The 16,167-nt window shown below is 38.8% G+C and overlaps 1 protein-coding gene across 10 annotated transcripts in view; it reads right to left on the bottom strand.

The window, feature by feature from the left end:
* Nucleotides 1-16,167, bottom strand: part of ZNF410 (zinc finger protein 410) — a 43,590-nt gene that overhangs the window by 15,599 nt on the left and 11,824 nt on the right. For all 10 annotated transcript variants that reach the window (XR_011432223.1, XR_011432224.1, XM_014735704.3 and 7 more), the window contains 6 exons: nucleotides 15,953-16,135; nucleotides 14,865-15,000; nucleotides 11,533-11,751; nucleotides 9,880-10,071; nucleotides 1,650-1,800; nucleotides 989-1,170 (listed from right to left, as the gene is read on the bottom strand). Coding sequence is in view for 8 of the 10 variants with exons in the window: in XM_014735704.3 (XP_014591190.1) it covers nucleotides 989-1,170; nucleotides 1,650-1,800; nucleotides 9,880-10,071; nucleotides 11,533-11,751; nucleotides 14,865-15,000; nucleotides 15,953-15,985 (913 nt within the window). In the remaining 2 variants the exon portion in view is untranslated. The remainder of the gene's footprint in view (nucleotides 1-988; nucleotides 1,171-1,649; nucleotides 1,801-9,879; nucleotides 10,072-11,532; nucleotides 11,752-14,864; nucleotides 15,001-15,952; nucleotides 16,136-16,167) is intronic.

Below are 16,167 nucleotides of genomic sequence, written 5' to 3'. Positions count from 1 at the left end.
GTCAAAACTTTTCAAAAGCCCTTTAATCATACCTACTATCATTTTAGCAACACAAGAATAAACAATGAAGAGACAGAAAAAGTGGGTGAAATAAGTTATATATCCTAAGATAGTAGTCTGGGTTCAGTGATTAAGCTCTGGCAAGAGACTTAGCATATGCTGGGTGAAGTGGCTTGGAAAGTCACCCTTACACTTAGACAAGAGTCAGAGTATCTTTATTTTGCTCCTTTGATATTAACATTCTGTTTGACGCAGAACAAGTCACTTCTCCATTCTGTTTCTCATGTTGTGAGGCTCTAACAAGAAAGCAAACTCCTCAAAGTCATGGACTATATTTTAGCTTTTGTATTTCCCCCCACCTGATAATATTTAGTGCCTAGAAGAGGTTCTGTGTGGTTTGTGTGATGTAATAAATTACTGACCAAAACTACGACTGTGTAATGTTCAAAGATATTTGGAAACAGACTTATTTTGTCCATATCCCATCACATCATTGTTATCAGAGAAGGTCTTATATCCCTTCCTATACTTTAGGTCCTGGAGGGAGAAATCAACACTGTGCTTTCCTCACGTACAGGTGAAAGCTCAATAAACGTTACTGAATGAGGGGCTGGCGCCGTGGACGAGTGGTTAAGTTCACGCGCTCTGTAGCAGGTGGCCCAGTGTTTCGTTGGTTCGAATCCTGGGCGCAGACACGGCACTGCTCATCAAACCATGCTGAGGCAGCATCCCACATGCCACAACTAGAAGGACCCACAACGAAGAATATACGACTATGTACTGGGGGGCTTTGGGGAGAAAAAGGAAAAAAAAAATGTTACTGAATGAATCAGAGTGCCATGAGGCATTTGCAAAAGAGAAATTTCATCTTCAGAGTTCTAGCAACAACCCTGGACCTTCATGTCTACTTCCACCTCAGAGCCTTTCCCAAGGATAAGCACTAAGCCAAGTAGCAGGCTGCCCATGGGAATGCTGGGGTTGCACACACCTGTGTGGATGCGCAGGTGGTTCTTCAGGTTTCCAGCTGTAGTGAACTGCTTACCACAGCTAGACTCAGGGCACATAAAGGGCTTCTCCCCATTGTGGGTCCTCATGTGCACCTTCAGCCTCTGCAGCACATAGAAGCTTTTCCCACAACCTTCTGCAGGGCAGATGAAGGAGCGATCATTTCTGCAAAAAAAAAAAAAAAAAAAAAAATCACCTAAGCGATAACACCTGAAAACGCTGTTTGCTAGAGAGGATAAGTCAAAGCTCCTACTGACTCTCAAGGCAGACAGTAAATCCCAAACCTGGATATATCAGAATCCCCCAAAGTTTGCTAAAACTACAGATGCCCAGGCCCCACCTCTCGAAATACAGATTGTATAGGTTTAGGCCATGGCCCAATCTCATGTGTTATTTTTAAGTTCTCCAAAACATTGTGTTTTATAATGAGATTTGAGAACTCTTGCTCTAAGACATTTTAGGTGCCAAATGTCTTATTAAATATTTGTCAGAATGAAGAAAATGAGACAATACAAAACTTTCTATTAAAAAGCAAAAGACAAGTGACCTGGAGTCTCCACTTTCCTTTGTCAACTGGGAAGACAAGATCATCTGGAAGCATCAAGGTTCTTGAGTTCCAAGTATGGAATCTCAGATATGCTCACCGATGAGTTTTAAGGTGGTATTTGAAGTGAGCTGGCCACACAAATGTCCGGTCACAGCCTTCAACTGTACACTTGAGCTTCTTTTCCACTTGAGGAAGGGGCCCAGAATCTTTGGGTTGCCCATCACCAGAACCAAGGTGGACATTTTCTCCTGTAACAGAGTCACATATTTATAATCCAGGGAAGGACCCAGCTCAGACACTTTGGCTCAAACAATAAAGCTCCTGTATTTTACTCCTAGTGATCATTAATTAGATCTCTAGCTTCATCCTCCCCAGCTCTCTCTGTATTCATTTAACAACAGAAGTAAGAGTGCTCTACATCCTCATCCTCTTATCAGAGAACTACCGAAAGCCATCATGCTTTGTTTCACAAGACTAGGTCTCTTTGGCAAGTGTAGGAAATGTCCAAAATGGTTTCATATCAAAAAGCAGAGTTGGGGCCGGCCCAGTGGTGTAGCAGTTAAGTTTGCAGGGTCCACTTCAGCAGCCAGGGATTCGCTGGTTCGGATCCTGGGTGCAGACCTATGCACTGCTTATCAAGCCACGTTGTGGCAGACGTCCCACCTATACAATAGAGGAAGATGGGCACAGATGTTAGCTCAGGGCCAATCTTCCTTAGCAAAAAGAGGAGGATTGGTGGCAGATGTTAGCTCAGGGCTAATCTTTCTCAAAACAAATAAACAACAAGCAAACAAAAGCAGGATTACATTACACAGATTGGTGGGGAAGCAGGTATAGCAACACCCAGAATGGGGCACTACAGAAGATGACTAATGTCATCCTTTACCTAAAGTTCTAGATAATAAAAACTTGTATTTTAAGGAGGAATAGCCATTCCGGCTTAGTTGTGGGCTTAAGGTAGTAATTTCTTTTGTAGATGGCCACTCCTGGATTTCTATCTTTTCAAGTCAATCTGGCTGTTTCTATCATTCTAGAGAATAAGAATCACCGTCCAATTTCCTGTACCACTACTCTTTAGTTATAAAAGATCTAAGAATGCAAAAACTCAGTTGATTTTAAAATTTCTAGCCACATTTTTAAGTTAGAGATAATATCTACGGACATTGTTCAACAAACTAAAAGGAGGAGAGGAGAGGAGCACACAGTGCAGTGCTTCCCTTAAACTTCAATGAAATCAGTTAGTTAAAACTTTACAGAAATTCCGAAGTAGCAGGTGGGGCTCCTTTTATTTTCTTCAAGACACAGTTGGACATCATAGAGAAAACCATTCACAACCACTTAATTCTGCTATAAGCACATGGAGTTTACCTTTCCACTATACACACCGTAGGAATAAGATTGATATTTCCAAATTTCCCTCTCGAAAGCCAAGAGTAGGAATAACATATGTTGTATCCTTCACACTCCTTGGAGCCTGACAGGTGATCAAAGGCAGTTTCTGCCTATCTTCAATCTTATTCTCTTCCTGCCCTACATTCTTCTTGCTGAGCTTCACGAAATGGTAGTCATAAAACTAAACGCTCCAAGGTTAGAGTAGAACCTAAGATGCCTTCTGTCAATTATTATTAACTAACTTTTTTTCTAAATGTTGTCCCACATATTGTATTTGTTTATTTGAAAAAGCCAGACCCGCAGCTAGGTAAATTTTTTTTTTTTTGAATAACTATAACTTTTTTTTTTCAGTTTTTTTTTATTGAGTTATTGATAGGTTACAATCTTGCGAAATTTCAGTTGTACATTAATGTTTGTCAGTCATGTTGTAGGTGCACCACTTCACCCTTTGTGCCCACCCCCCACCCCACCTTTCCCCTGGTATCCACTAAACTGTTCTTGGTCCATAGTTTTAAATTCCTCATACGAGTGGAGTCATACACAGATTATCTTTCTCTCGCTGGCTTATTTCACTTCACATAATTCTCTCAAGGTCCATCCATGTTATTGCAAATGGAATGATTTCGTTCTGTTTTGCAGCTGAGTAGTATTCCATTGTATATATGTACCACATCTTCTTTATCCATTCGTCTGTTGATGGGCACTTAGGTTGCTTCCACGTCTTGGCTATTGTAAATAGTGTTGCAATAAACATTGGGGTGCACAGGACTTTTGGGATTGCTGACTTCAGGCTCTTTGGATAAATACCCAGTAGTGGGATGGCTGGATGGTATGGTAGTTCTATTTTTAGTTTTTTGAGGAATCTCCATACTGTTTTCCATAGTGGCTGCACCAGTTTGCATTCCCACCAGCAGTGTATGAGGGTTCCTTTTTCTCCGCAACCTCTCCAACATTTGTTGCTATTAGTTTTAGATATTTTTGTCATTCTAACGGGTGTAAGGTGATATCTTAGTGTAGTTTTGATTTGCATTTCCCTGATGATCAGCGATGATGAGCATCTTTTCATGTGCCTATTGGCCATCAGTATATCTTCTTTGGAGAAATGTCTGTTCATATCTCCAGCCCATTTTTTGATTGGGTTGTTTGATGTTTTGTTGTTGAGTTGTGAGAGTTCTTTATATATTATGGATATTAAGCCTTTGTCAGCTATATGACTTGCAAATATTTTTTCCCAGTTAGTGGGTTGTTTTTTTGTTTCAATCCTGTTTTCATTTGCCTTGAAGAAGCTCTTTAATCTGATGAAGTCCCATTTGTTTATTCTTTCTATTGTTTCCCTTCTCTGAGAAGGCATGGTGTCTGAAAAGATCCTTTTAATACTGATGTCAAAGAGTGTACTGCCTACGTTTTCTTCCAGAAGCCTTATGGTTTCAGGTCTCACCTTTAGGTCTTTGATCCATTTTGAGTTTATTTTGGTGAATGGTGAAAAAGAATGGTCAATTTTCATTCTTTTACATGTGGCTTTCCAGTTTTCCCAGCACCATTTGTTGAAAAGACTTTCTTTTCTCCATTGTATGCCCTCAGCTCCTTTGTCGAAGATAAGCTGTCCATAGATGTGTGGTTTTATTTCTGGGCTTTCAATTTTGTTCCATTGATCTCTGCACCTGTTTTTGTACCAGTACCATGCTGTTTTGATTACTGTAGCTTTGTAGTATGTTTTGAAGTCAGGGATTGTGATGCCTCCCGTTTTGTTCTTTTTTCTCAGGATTGCTTTAGCAATTTGGGGTCTTTTGCTGCCCCATATGAATTTTAGGATTCTTTGTTCTAATTCTGTAAAGAATGTCATTGGGATTCTGATTGGGATGGCGTTGAATCTGTAGATTGCTTTAGGTAGAATGGACATTTTAACTATGTTTATTCTTCCAATCCATGTACATGGAATGTCTTTCCATCTCCTTATGTCGTCATCCAATTCTCTCAGAAAGGCCTTGTAATTTTCATTATATAGGTCCCTCACTTCCTTAGTTAAATTTACCCCAAGGTATTTTATTCTTTTTGTTGCGATTGTGAATGGTATTGTATTCTTGAGTTCTTTTTCTGTTGGTTCATTACTGGAGTATACAAATGCTACTGATTTATGCAAATTGATTTTATACCCTGCAACTTTGCTGTAGTTGTTGATTACTTCTAAGAGTTTTCCGATGGATTCTTTGGGGTTTTCAATATATAAGATCATGTCGTCTGCAAACAGCGAGAGTTTCACTTCTTCCCTCCCTATTTGGATTCCTTTTATTCCTTTTTCTTGCCTGATTGCTCTGGCTAGGACCTCCAGTACTATGTTAAATAAAAGTGGTGATAGAGGGCATCCTTGTCTTGTTCCTGTTTTCAGGGGGATGGGGTTCAGTTTTTGCCCATTGAGTATGATGTTGGCTATGGGTTGGTCGTATATGGCCTTTATTATGTTGAGGTAGTTTCCTTCTATGCCCATTTTGTTCAGAGTTTTTATCATAAACGGCTGTTGGATCTTGTCAAATGCCTTCTCTGCATCTATTGAGATGATCATGTGGTTTTTATTCCTCAGTTTGTTGATGTGGTGTATCACGTTGATTGATTTGCAGATGTTGAACCATCCCTGTGTCCCTGGTATGAATCCCACCTGATCATGATGTATGATTCTTTTGATGAATTGCTGAATTCTGGTTGCCAAAATTTTGTTTAGAATTTTTGCATCTATGTTCATCAGTGATATTGGCCTGTAGTTCTCTTTTTTCATAGTGTCCTTGTCTGGTTTTGGTATCAGTGTGATGTTGGCCTCATAGAATGTGTTAGGAAGTGTTCCATCTTCCCTAATTTTTTGGAATAGCTTGAAAAGGATAGGTATTAAATCCTCTCTGAAAGTTTGGTAGAATTCCCCAGGAAAGCCATCTGGTCCTGGGGTTTTATTCTTTGGGATGTTTTTGATTGCTGTTTCAATCTCTTTCCTTGTGATTGGTCTGTTCAAATTGTCTGCCTCTTCTTGAGTGAGCTTTGGGAGATTGTAGGAGTCCAGGAATTTATCCATTTCCTCTAGGTTATCCATTCTGTTGGCATATAGTTTTTTGTAGTATTCTCTTATAATCTCTTGTATTTCTGCAGAGTCTGTTGTTATTTCTCCTCGCTCATTTCTGATTTTGTTTATTTGAGCTTTCTCCCTTTTTTTCTTTGTAAGTCTGGCTAGTGGTTTGTCAATTTTATTTATCTTCTCAAAAAACCAGCTCTTTGTCTCATTGATCCTTTCTACTGCCTTTTTCGTTTCAATAGTATTTATTTCTGCTCTGATTTTTATTATTTCTCTCCTTCTGCTGACTTTGGGCTTCATTTGTTCTTTTTTCTCTGGTTCAGTTAGGTGTGCTTTAAGGTTGCTTATTTGGGATTTTTCTCGTTTGTTAAGATGTGCCTGTATTGGGATGAATTTTCCTCTTAATACAGCTTTTGCTGTATCTCATATGAGTTGGTATGGCATGCTATCATTTTCATTTGTTTCCAGCTATTTTTTTATTTCTTCTTTAATTTCTTCAATGATCCATTGCTTGTTCAGTAGTGTGTTGTTTAGTCTCCACATCTTTGTGCCTTTCTCAGCTTTTTTCTTGTAATTAATTTCTAGCCTTATAGCACTATGATCTGAGAAGATGCTTGTTATTATTTCAATTTTTTTAAATTTGTAAAGGCTTGTCTTGTTTCCCAACATATGGTCTATCCTAGAGAATGTTCCATGTGCACTTGAGAAGAATGTGTATTCAGCTCCTTCAGGGTGGAGTGATCTATGTATGTCTATTAAGTCCAATTGTTTTAGTTTTTCATTCAGCTCCACTATTTCCTTGTTGATTTTCTGTCTGGATGATCTGTCCATTGATGTGAGTGGGGTGTTGAGGTCCCCTACTATTATTGTGTTGTTTTTAACATCTTCCTTTAGGTCTGTTAATAGTTGCTTTATGAATCTTGGTGCTCCTGTGTTGGCGCACCTAGGTAAATTTTAAACAGTACAAAAGTGCATATACCATAAAGGAAATTTCCCAGCAACTCCAGAGCTCCAGCTAATTAACTTCTAACGAAAGGTCTGTGGAAGCCCCACGCTAATCCAGAGATTTAAACTGGTGACAGTTGAGGCTTTGTGCATTGAATTTTGTAGATACAATGAGACCACTGATATAATCATACAACAGAAAAAAAATCCCTCAGAGAAAAGTGAGCTGCCTTTTACTTGAGTCCTATAAAATCACTCACTTAAAGGAGTGCTCCCTCAATTACTTTGGTTTTTTGTTTGGTTTTTGGGGGGGGAGGTTTTGCTGAGGAAGATTCACCCTGAGCTAACATCTGTGCCAATCTCCCTCTATTTTGTATGTGGGTCACTGCCACAGCCTGGCTGCCGACGAGTGGCATAGGTCCGCACCTGGGAACTGAACTCACACTGCCTAAGTGGAGTACACCAAACTTAACCACTAGGCCACAGGGCCAGCCCCACAATTACTTGGTCTTTTAAAACAAAGCTCTGTTTGCAGAAGACAGATTAGCTGAAAATGACCTCGAGCAATGATAGTTGTGGATCTTTAGAGGTCTTCTGATATACTGGTTCCCCCACAAAAAAGAGAGAGACAAAGAAATTCAATACCTCATATGGCACATGTTGGATAATACTGTAAACACTTTAAAGATCCTACAGTTATGTGAGTAGGTCTTTGTGTCTGGGATAAAATTTCCAGTGAGAGTATCATACAGCAGGGGTCAGTAAACTTCTGCAAAGGGCCAGATAGTAAATACTTCTGGCTTTGAGGGTCATATAATCTCTGTCATGACTACTCAACTTTGCCATTATAGCAGCCATAGATGATCTGTAACTAATGGCCATGCCTGTGTTCCAATAAAACTTCATTTACAAAACCACATGGTTAATTGGCCCATAGGCCTTTGCTGACCCCTGATATACAGCATCATATCCAAAATTAAAATATTTCTGTATCTCAATCAGATGGAAGTGAAGATGATGTGCTCTGAAAAACTGTACTAGAGGACTCACAACATTGCTTCAGTAATAAGAAAGAAGCCATGTTACTCATGTTAAAAATGCATTACAATATTGAATAAAATCATTTCATTACATGTTAGTGGATGAAAAGCAATATAATATAAACATATTTCATGATTTAAAATGTGTGTGTGCAACCAAAATAATAAAATTTCAAATAGCAACTTAACAGTCTTTAATTTTATCTACATGCCTAAAGGTTTAGATATCTAAGCCCCAAAAAAGACTTTTAGGGAATCATCTCACTGACAATATGAAAGACTGTCATATATTTGGGCTTATTTTATATTCAAGCATATAAGATAGCTGTTAGGTAGTAAGGTAACGTATTTTGAGAGTAATAAAAACATCTATACGATGCATTGCTGATTATAAAGCATTTCCCAGATAGAATCTTATTTAATCTCTATTAACAACCCAATCAGGTAAGCTACCTGATCTCTATGTTCTGAACATGAGAAAACTGAAGCTAAGGGAGGTTAAATTCCCCAGGCAGGGAACTAGTAAATGATGGCACCAGGTCTGGATCCCAGGTCCCTAGATTCCCAGTCCCAAATTCTCTCCCTACACTGCTTCTCACTGGCAAATAAAGCACTACTTTCCCAATGCAACAAGGAGATGCTGAAGGTTTCAGGATCCAGGGATTAGCAAAAGCATCTCAGGAAGAATCTGAGCTCTAGAATCCTCCCAAAGTGATAAAATGGGCCATTCTAAGCAGCACTCTGATAGTCACAAACATAACTAATTATTTTGAAAACTACCAGAATTTGGAATTCTTTGTGCAGGAAAGATTTAGGTTAATGTTTCTAAAACTGGAATATTCTGAAATAATTCTCAAGGATCCTTGAGTTCTGTATGAGGAATTTTTTAATTTTTTATTTTCATTTATGGTAATCAAAAAATAATCACAAACATATTCTAGATTATTTGCATGAGCTCCAAACAGCTCGGTACTAACATAACATTTCAGTGCTTAAACTTGGTTTGTGATAATGATAGTTATGTACCTTAATAACTTGTTGACACAACCTCAAATGTCACAGGTTAATGAGAAAATGCAGAGGCAGATCTGAAATTAAAAGTCCTATGGCATGCTACATAAGCGAAGGTTTTGCAGTGGTTTAGCAGTGGTTTGAATATGGCCCTCAAGCTTTACCATGCATCAGAACCACCAGGAGGGCGTACTAGAAGACTGCAAGTTTCTAAGTTAGTAGGATGAGGCCTGAGAATTTGCATTTCTAAGTTTCCAGGTGATGCTGATGATTCAGGGACCACACTTTGAAAATTATTGGATAGAGAAAAGTGGCACAAAGTAGTACAGGCATGCTGAATAAAAAGAAATAGCACTACAGCTTGTTTGCATAGTTATAGGTCATCTGATGAACTGGTTCCAATAAAAAAAGCAGCTCTCTGGCAGCTGCTAATTGCTAAACTGCCATGAGAATAATGCAGTTTCAGCAAAACATCATCTGCCACAATGACTTAATATTAATTTTATTTTCATTGGTTTTATAGTTTTATTTCTATTAACTGATAGAAGGTTTTGATTTCATAATGGTGTAAAGGCTTTAAGTATAAGGAACACTACGATAAAAACAATTCAAGGTAACACCAGGATCTGTGAAAAATTTTTGTCCTTTAAAAGAGGCTCTGCACATTATTTAAAGCTGACAATTGAGAATGCTAGTTTAATTGATTCTGCACATGAATCTGGCACAGCTGAGTTAATTCACCGAAAATAAACAATTTACACATTTCTAACCTTCTGCTCTCACCAATAAAATAAATTGGATTACATAAAACTCAAAATATAGCCACTGCATTACCAAAATCTCTGCACAGAATACTGGAAAGGAAAACGCCACAGGGGTCTCACCATTGCTGCTGGTTTTCGCATTCTTGGCCAGTTGTGCACGAGTAGCAGCAATCAAACTGTCATGGGCCAACTCCTGAACCCGGAGGAACCATGGAATGCTACTGTCCGTGCTCTCACTGGAGAGGAAATCATTCCCTGAATCCTCTGCCTCATCTTGCACAAATACTAAGTGCTCAGCTGAAGAGCCCAGACCTGGAAGAAAGAAGAGGATATATGAAAGTTAGACACCAAGTAATTCTTTTATCAGCCCTGGTTCAGAAACTCTTCCTGTCCTGAATCAGCTACTCTAGATCTCAAGCTCTCACCTCAAGCTCCTGTTCTCATACAAGATTAGGTTATCATCTTCCCACTCCCAGGCTAAAGGTCTCTCCTTATCTTACCCGTTCTTCTATCAGAGGCAAAACTGTTCCTCCTGGCAACCAGGCTAACCCACACCTCTCGTCTCCCAATCCTCTCAGTTATCTCCTCTCTCCCATCTGCAACCCACTCCTCTCTAGTTGCCATCTTACCCAAGCTCGTCTCTCTTGTCTTTATTTTTAAAAAAAGAATAGAAAGTCTCAAGTACTTCTCTAGCTATTATGTTCTCACCTGTCCCTTCAAAGTCAAGTTTCTTGAACAAGCCTAACTTCTAATTTGCATATGCACTGTTTACCTTGCCATCCGCTCCCCATCTCTTTAACCCTGGCCTCCGCCTCTACTCCCTCAATAACAGTTGCTTCTGCTAAGGTCACCAGACCTACACTTCCCAGTCCTCGTCTCACTAGCCCATCCAGTGGTATCTGGCATGATTTAGTACCTTTTCTTCTTTAAAACTTTTTCCTGCCTTGGCTTCTCCCACACCACTCTCATTCTGTTTTCTTTAGCCCTCTCTAGCAGCTCCTTCCCATTCTTCTGCTACCCCCTTAAACATTTTTTTCCAGGGTCTCAGATTAGCCTTCTTTTCTGTGTCAGACTACTCCTGAATCAAAGAATCCATGCTCATTGTTTCAGACACTTCCTGAACGCTGATAAGCACCAAAACTGATTATTTCACACCAGACACCTCTAGAACTCTGGATTTCTGTTTCTAACTCTAAAGGACACCTCCTCCTGAATGTCCCTCAGATATCTCAACATCAACAGGTACAAGCTGGAACTAATCATCCTCCCCCAAGCCCTGTTCTTCCTGTGCTCACTACCTTGGTGAATGGCACTACCCAATTTTCCACACAAGGAACTTTTTTTTTCGAGGAAGATTAGCCCTGAGCTAACATCTGCCGCCAGTCTTCCTCTTTTTGCTAAGGAAAGCTGGCCCTGAGCTAACATCCATGCCCATCTTCTTCTACTTTATATGTGGGATGCCTACCACAGCATGGCTTGCCATGCTGTGCCATGTCCACACCCGGGATCCAAACTGGCAAACCCCGGGCCACCGAAGCGGAACGTGCGCACTTAACTGCTGCGCCACTGGGCCGGCCCCACACAAGGAACTTTTAAGTAGCCCTAGAGTCCGCCCTCTCTCTACACATTCAATCAATCACCAGATTACACTAATTCTCCAAAATAATAAAATAATAAAGCTTCTTTCCATTTTAAGTATGACTGAGTTAAAATATGTCCCATCCCCAATTTTTTCTTAAGCATGAGCAAAGTTCAGAAAAGGATAAAGAATACCTGTTCTTGTTAGGTTCAGAAGAATAAAAGATGTGCTATCACTCGGCTGGAGATCTTGCAACAAGCTAGGAGACTCTGGAGTGGACAAAAACTCCGGGGACTTCTGTACAGTCTGAGCCCTTGTCTCCTCTCCGTCTGGGCCCACATTCACCTGAAGGCTTCTCAGTACAGCTGAGGAAGGCACCTCCTTTGAGGAGTTATTATGATTTGGAGTATCATCTACAAAGGGAAAATACAACAGCTTTATGTAGCACCTATCTCCAAGCAGCTCACCATTTTAATATATAGCATCTAATACCCTTGTAACATCCGTTAGCACCTAACACCCTTACAGAAGCAGGCAGCATTTTCATTTTACAAATACAGATTTGCCTCACAAAAAGACAGAGAGATAGCTTCGAGTTCTAAAGGGAGTCAGCCAAAATGTGAGGGACAGACTCCTCTGACACTTGGCAGTAACTAATAAGCAACCATCCACATTCGGACATTACAGACCTTTGTCCTTTTGAGACCACAAATCAGTACTTTTCCCTTGAAAAATATAGTTATACAATGAATACTAACTCAAGAACAGGATCTAAATTTTAAATTATTTTTCTTGGGGAGAGATCCCTCTCTTTAATTTTTATAACATGTATGTGACAGTTCTACTGAGTCATTAGGAAAAAAAAAAACATAGCCTGAGACAAACCTGAAATTTGATGGAATCATCAACATGTGTCATTCTAGTTCTGGGTTTACACTGGATGTAAAGAAATAATTCAGAAGACTTGCTCTCTAGAACTTTATTCTAAGAGGGGGATGAATTTCCAAAGGTTTTAGCTGCAATACAAGGAGGAACTGACTACAGCACTGAAGCATCCAATATTTTCAGGGCTTTCATTCATCTCTATAAAAGGTAGACCACATTTTTTTCCTCTTTTAAAGAGATAACAGATAAGATTATAGGAATAAAAGTGGAAGCCCAGGGACAGTATTGCCATTTCAAAGCCTAACGAAGTTGCACAACAATGTAAATGTACTTAATGCCACAGAACTCATTAAATGGTAAATTTAACTAGTTAAAATGGTAAATTTTATGTTGTGTATATTTTACCACACAAATTTTTTTAAAATAAAGTTCATACCAGCTGTTTGTCATGGTACAACACTGGAAAATAACTATATATTCATCAACAGTGGCATGGATAAAGAAGGTGGTGTACGCTCATATAACGGAATACTATACAGCAATGAAACCAAACAGACCACAGCCACATAGAAGGATGAATTTCACAAACAGAGTAAAAGAAGGTACAACAACATACATTCATATGATTCTATTCAAAGTCCAAAAACAGCTAAAATTAAACTGCACTGCTTAGACCTGAGTGGTTAAACTTGAAAAACAAATAAAAAACTGTCACAAAAGTGAGGACAGTGGTGACCTATGGAAGAACAGAGGTTGTCTTTATCAGAGAGGAGCCCTTGGAGGGCTTGGGAGCTCACAATGCTCTACTCCTTGATTGGGTGGGAGGCATCTCCTTTATATTAATTCTTCAAAATATATATCCACATGGGTTTGTACCTCTCTATACCTACATCCCAACTCAAAAGAAAATATACAGGGACAGGCCCCATGGCCAAGTGGTTAAGTTTCCGTGCTCCACTTCGGCAGCCCAGGGTTTTGCCAGTTTGGATCCTGGGTGCAGACCTAGTACCGCTCATCAAGCCATGCTGAGGCAGCGTCCCACATGCCACAGCTAGAAGGACCCACAACTAAAATATACAACTATGTTCTTGGGGGGCTTTAGGGAGAAGAAAGAAAAAATTATTGAAAAAAAAAAAGAGAATATGCAGGCCATGCATGGAATGATAACATATTTAGGAGGGAGGGAAATGAGGTTAGGGAAGTGTGTGCAGATATATTTGTGTTTGTAATGTTTCATGAGCTGGGAGGTGATGGTTTTCATTAGCAATTATCTGTAACTGGTTGTCTAAAATATTTTAAATCAAAATTACATCTAAAAGAAGGTAAAGTAGAAAAGATGATGGATGCTTTTGTCCCTGTTTTCATTTCCCTTTATTATTGTTAAAATATTTATTCAATAAATTAATATTGGGAGAGACAACTCAGGAAAAAAAAGCCTAATGAAGATCAAAATTTATTAGCACGTGGAAATTTTCACTTATTGAAAATCCACAGTATTTGGAAAGACTCCCCACATACTAATAGAATAGGAGTTGAAAGATGGTAGATTTAGAAAAGCTAGGAGCTAGATAGGGAAACCTTAAATCAACATTGGTTGGTTGAATATATCTGCCCTTCTTGAATCTTTAAACACTGAAAACATTTTAAAGTCACTTCAAAAATCAAAGAAAAAAGAACACCATTAGAAGATAGTAACCAGAAAACTTTATAACAAACAAGTAAGTTGTCACCAACAGGTTAATACTGACCCTCCCCTGATTTAACATTAATATTCCAAATTTCAAAACAAGAATCAGAAAACAAAGAATTCATTGCACCCAAAAATAATATTCTTGCTAATAGTCAAGTGATAGGCTCTCCCTCTTCCCATCCAAAGCTAATCTCAATACTCGTGCTCAGCATTCTACCTCTTTCAACCTGTCCTGGAGCCTCCTCATCAATCATCCACTCTTTCTGCCGGCAGCTTCTCTAATTAGCTCTTTTTTCTTAGCATAAAACCATCCTTAAATATTTCAGATCTTAAACAAAAATTCTTATACCTACCTTGCGTTCTCTTTTTCTTTCCCATAGCAGGAAAGCCTTTACAAAATATAGTTACTTCCTCAACTATACTTACCTTGCATTGAACCTCAATCCACTGCAGCCTGGCTTTCCACCCCCCCCCCAAGAACAGGTCCTGCCAACATCAACAAAGACCTTTTGACCCTATCTCACTGGGATAGTCCCTACCTATCTGAGTCTATCTGAGTCTCTTAGGAGCATTTGACACATTGACTATTCCCTTGGGTTCCATGCCTGCACTCTGCCAATATTCCTCCTACTGGAGTACTCTAGCCTTTCCTTCCTCCCTCCTTCACTGGCTCTCCTGCCTTACCCTGTACCTTGAATAGGGAGTTCCATGGGGTTCGCCTTGGCCTTCTTTTCTTCTCACTCTCCCACTCTAAGAGTAATCATATCCATTCCTATGACTTAAATCACCAATGCACTTATGACTCCAATGGTTGCTTTTTCTTCACGATTCCTAATTTTTACAGTTTCCACCAGTCAGTTATAAAGTCAGTTATCCCATTCCACCAATACCATAGAGGAGGCTAAGCACTTAGGACTTATTTACTTTACCTGTGGTGATCTTAATTTTTACCTGGTAACATTAGCCGACTGCATTCTGAGGCCTCAGTCACCGGAAGGAGGGACAAGCAAGTAATGTCTTTAGCTTCTGATTCTACTAGCCCTTGTCCCAATGGGATGGATGTATTCTGAACAAACTGTACCAGGAGCTGGGGGGCAGTGGGAAGACAACATTGAAAAATACAGGTTGTTAGAGATGGATATAAACCTCTGAAATTATCAAAAGGTGACGATGTAATTAAGTCTTGGTTGTTCACTAGTCTCAGCCATAGTCATAGAAAAACTAGATCAACTACAAAATACTATTTAAAGTTATTTTTATCAAGTCCTCTGTTTTAGAGAAAGGCTGAATTATAAAATTAAGTTAACCTCTGTAACCTTCCACTAAACACAAAAATTATAAAAATAATTAAATTTTTAAATAATGGCTATAAAAAATTCAACTGCATTTTACTGATTACATTTTACAAAGCACTTTTCTGTGTATTGCCTCTTTTAATCCTCACTGTAACTCAGTAAGATTGAACATGTATTTTTAAAATAAGGAATCAAGTTGAAGACATTAAGTGACTTGTCTAAGGACATGACTAGTTAGGAGCAGTGTCAGTCTTCAAACTTCAGTAATCTTATTCCAAATCTTTGCAACACAGATGTACTAAAAATAAAATGAGAAAGATAAATAAAAATAAAAATGCTTAAATCCTCTAATCACATTTAAAAAGCAAATACTTTCAGATATATACAAGATTATTAGAAGAATGGTTTGTGGTAAGAAATTTTACATACATATACAAATATACGCCAAATATGTAAAATAAAATTTTGTCATTATGTAATTAGCTAAATGTATAATAATTTTACACTTACCTAAATAATAAATATAAACATCATAAAAGGTAAAAATGGAATTTTTAAATCTTTGAGAAAGTATTTAATAATAGAAAAATAATAAACTAGCAGTTACAACCAAAACCATATGGCCCACGAAGCCTAAAATTTTACTATCTGGCCCATTACAGAAAAATTTGCTGACCCTGGAACTAAGGACAAACTCTGGAATACTGCCCACCAAAAGAAAGGAAACAAGCTGACTGGGCTCACCTCTGGTTTGGATTCTAACTCATCTGATAACATTGATTCAGCTTCCAAATCCTGTAGCTGTTCAGGGGACAGGTTAGAAATTTAATTCAGAGTCAATGACACCTTCCTGTTATGCTCATAGTTCTCTGGGAAATGCTATGGTTTTCCTGTAAGATGCTGTGCTGGGTGGGTAACCAATTTAGCCTAAAATAGGAAAAAAGAGAGAGAGAGAATTA

Source organism: Equus caballus, chromosome 24 (assembly GCF_041296265.1).
Source record: "Equus caballus isolate H_3958 breed thoroughbred chromosome 24, TB-T2T, whole genome shotgun sequence".
Lineage (NCBI taxonomy): Eukaryota > Metazoa > Chordata > Mammalia > Perissodactyla > Equidae > Equus > Equus caballus.
Note: the sequence above shows the minus strand (reverse complement) of the source record. Positions and strands in the feature narration are given on the sequence as shown.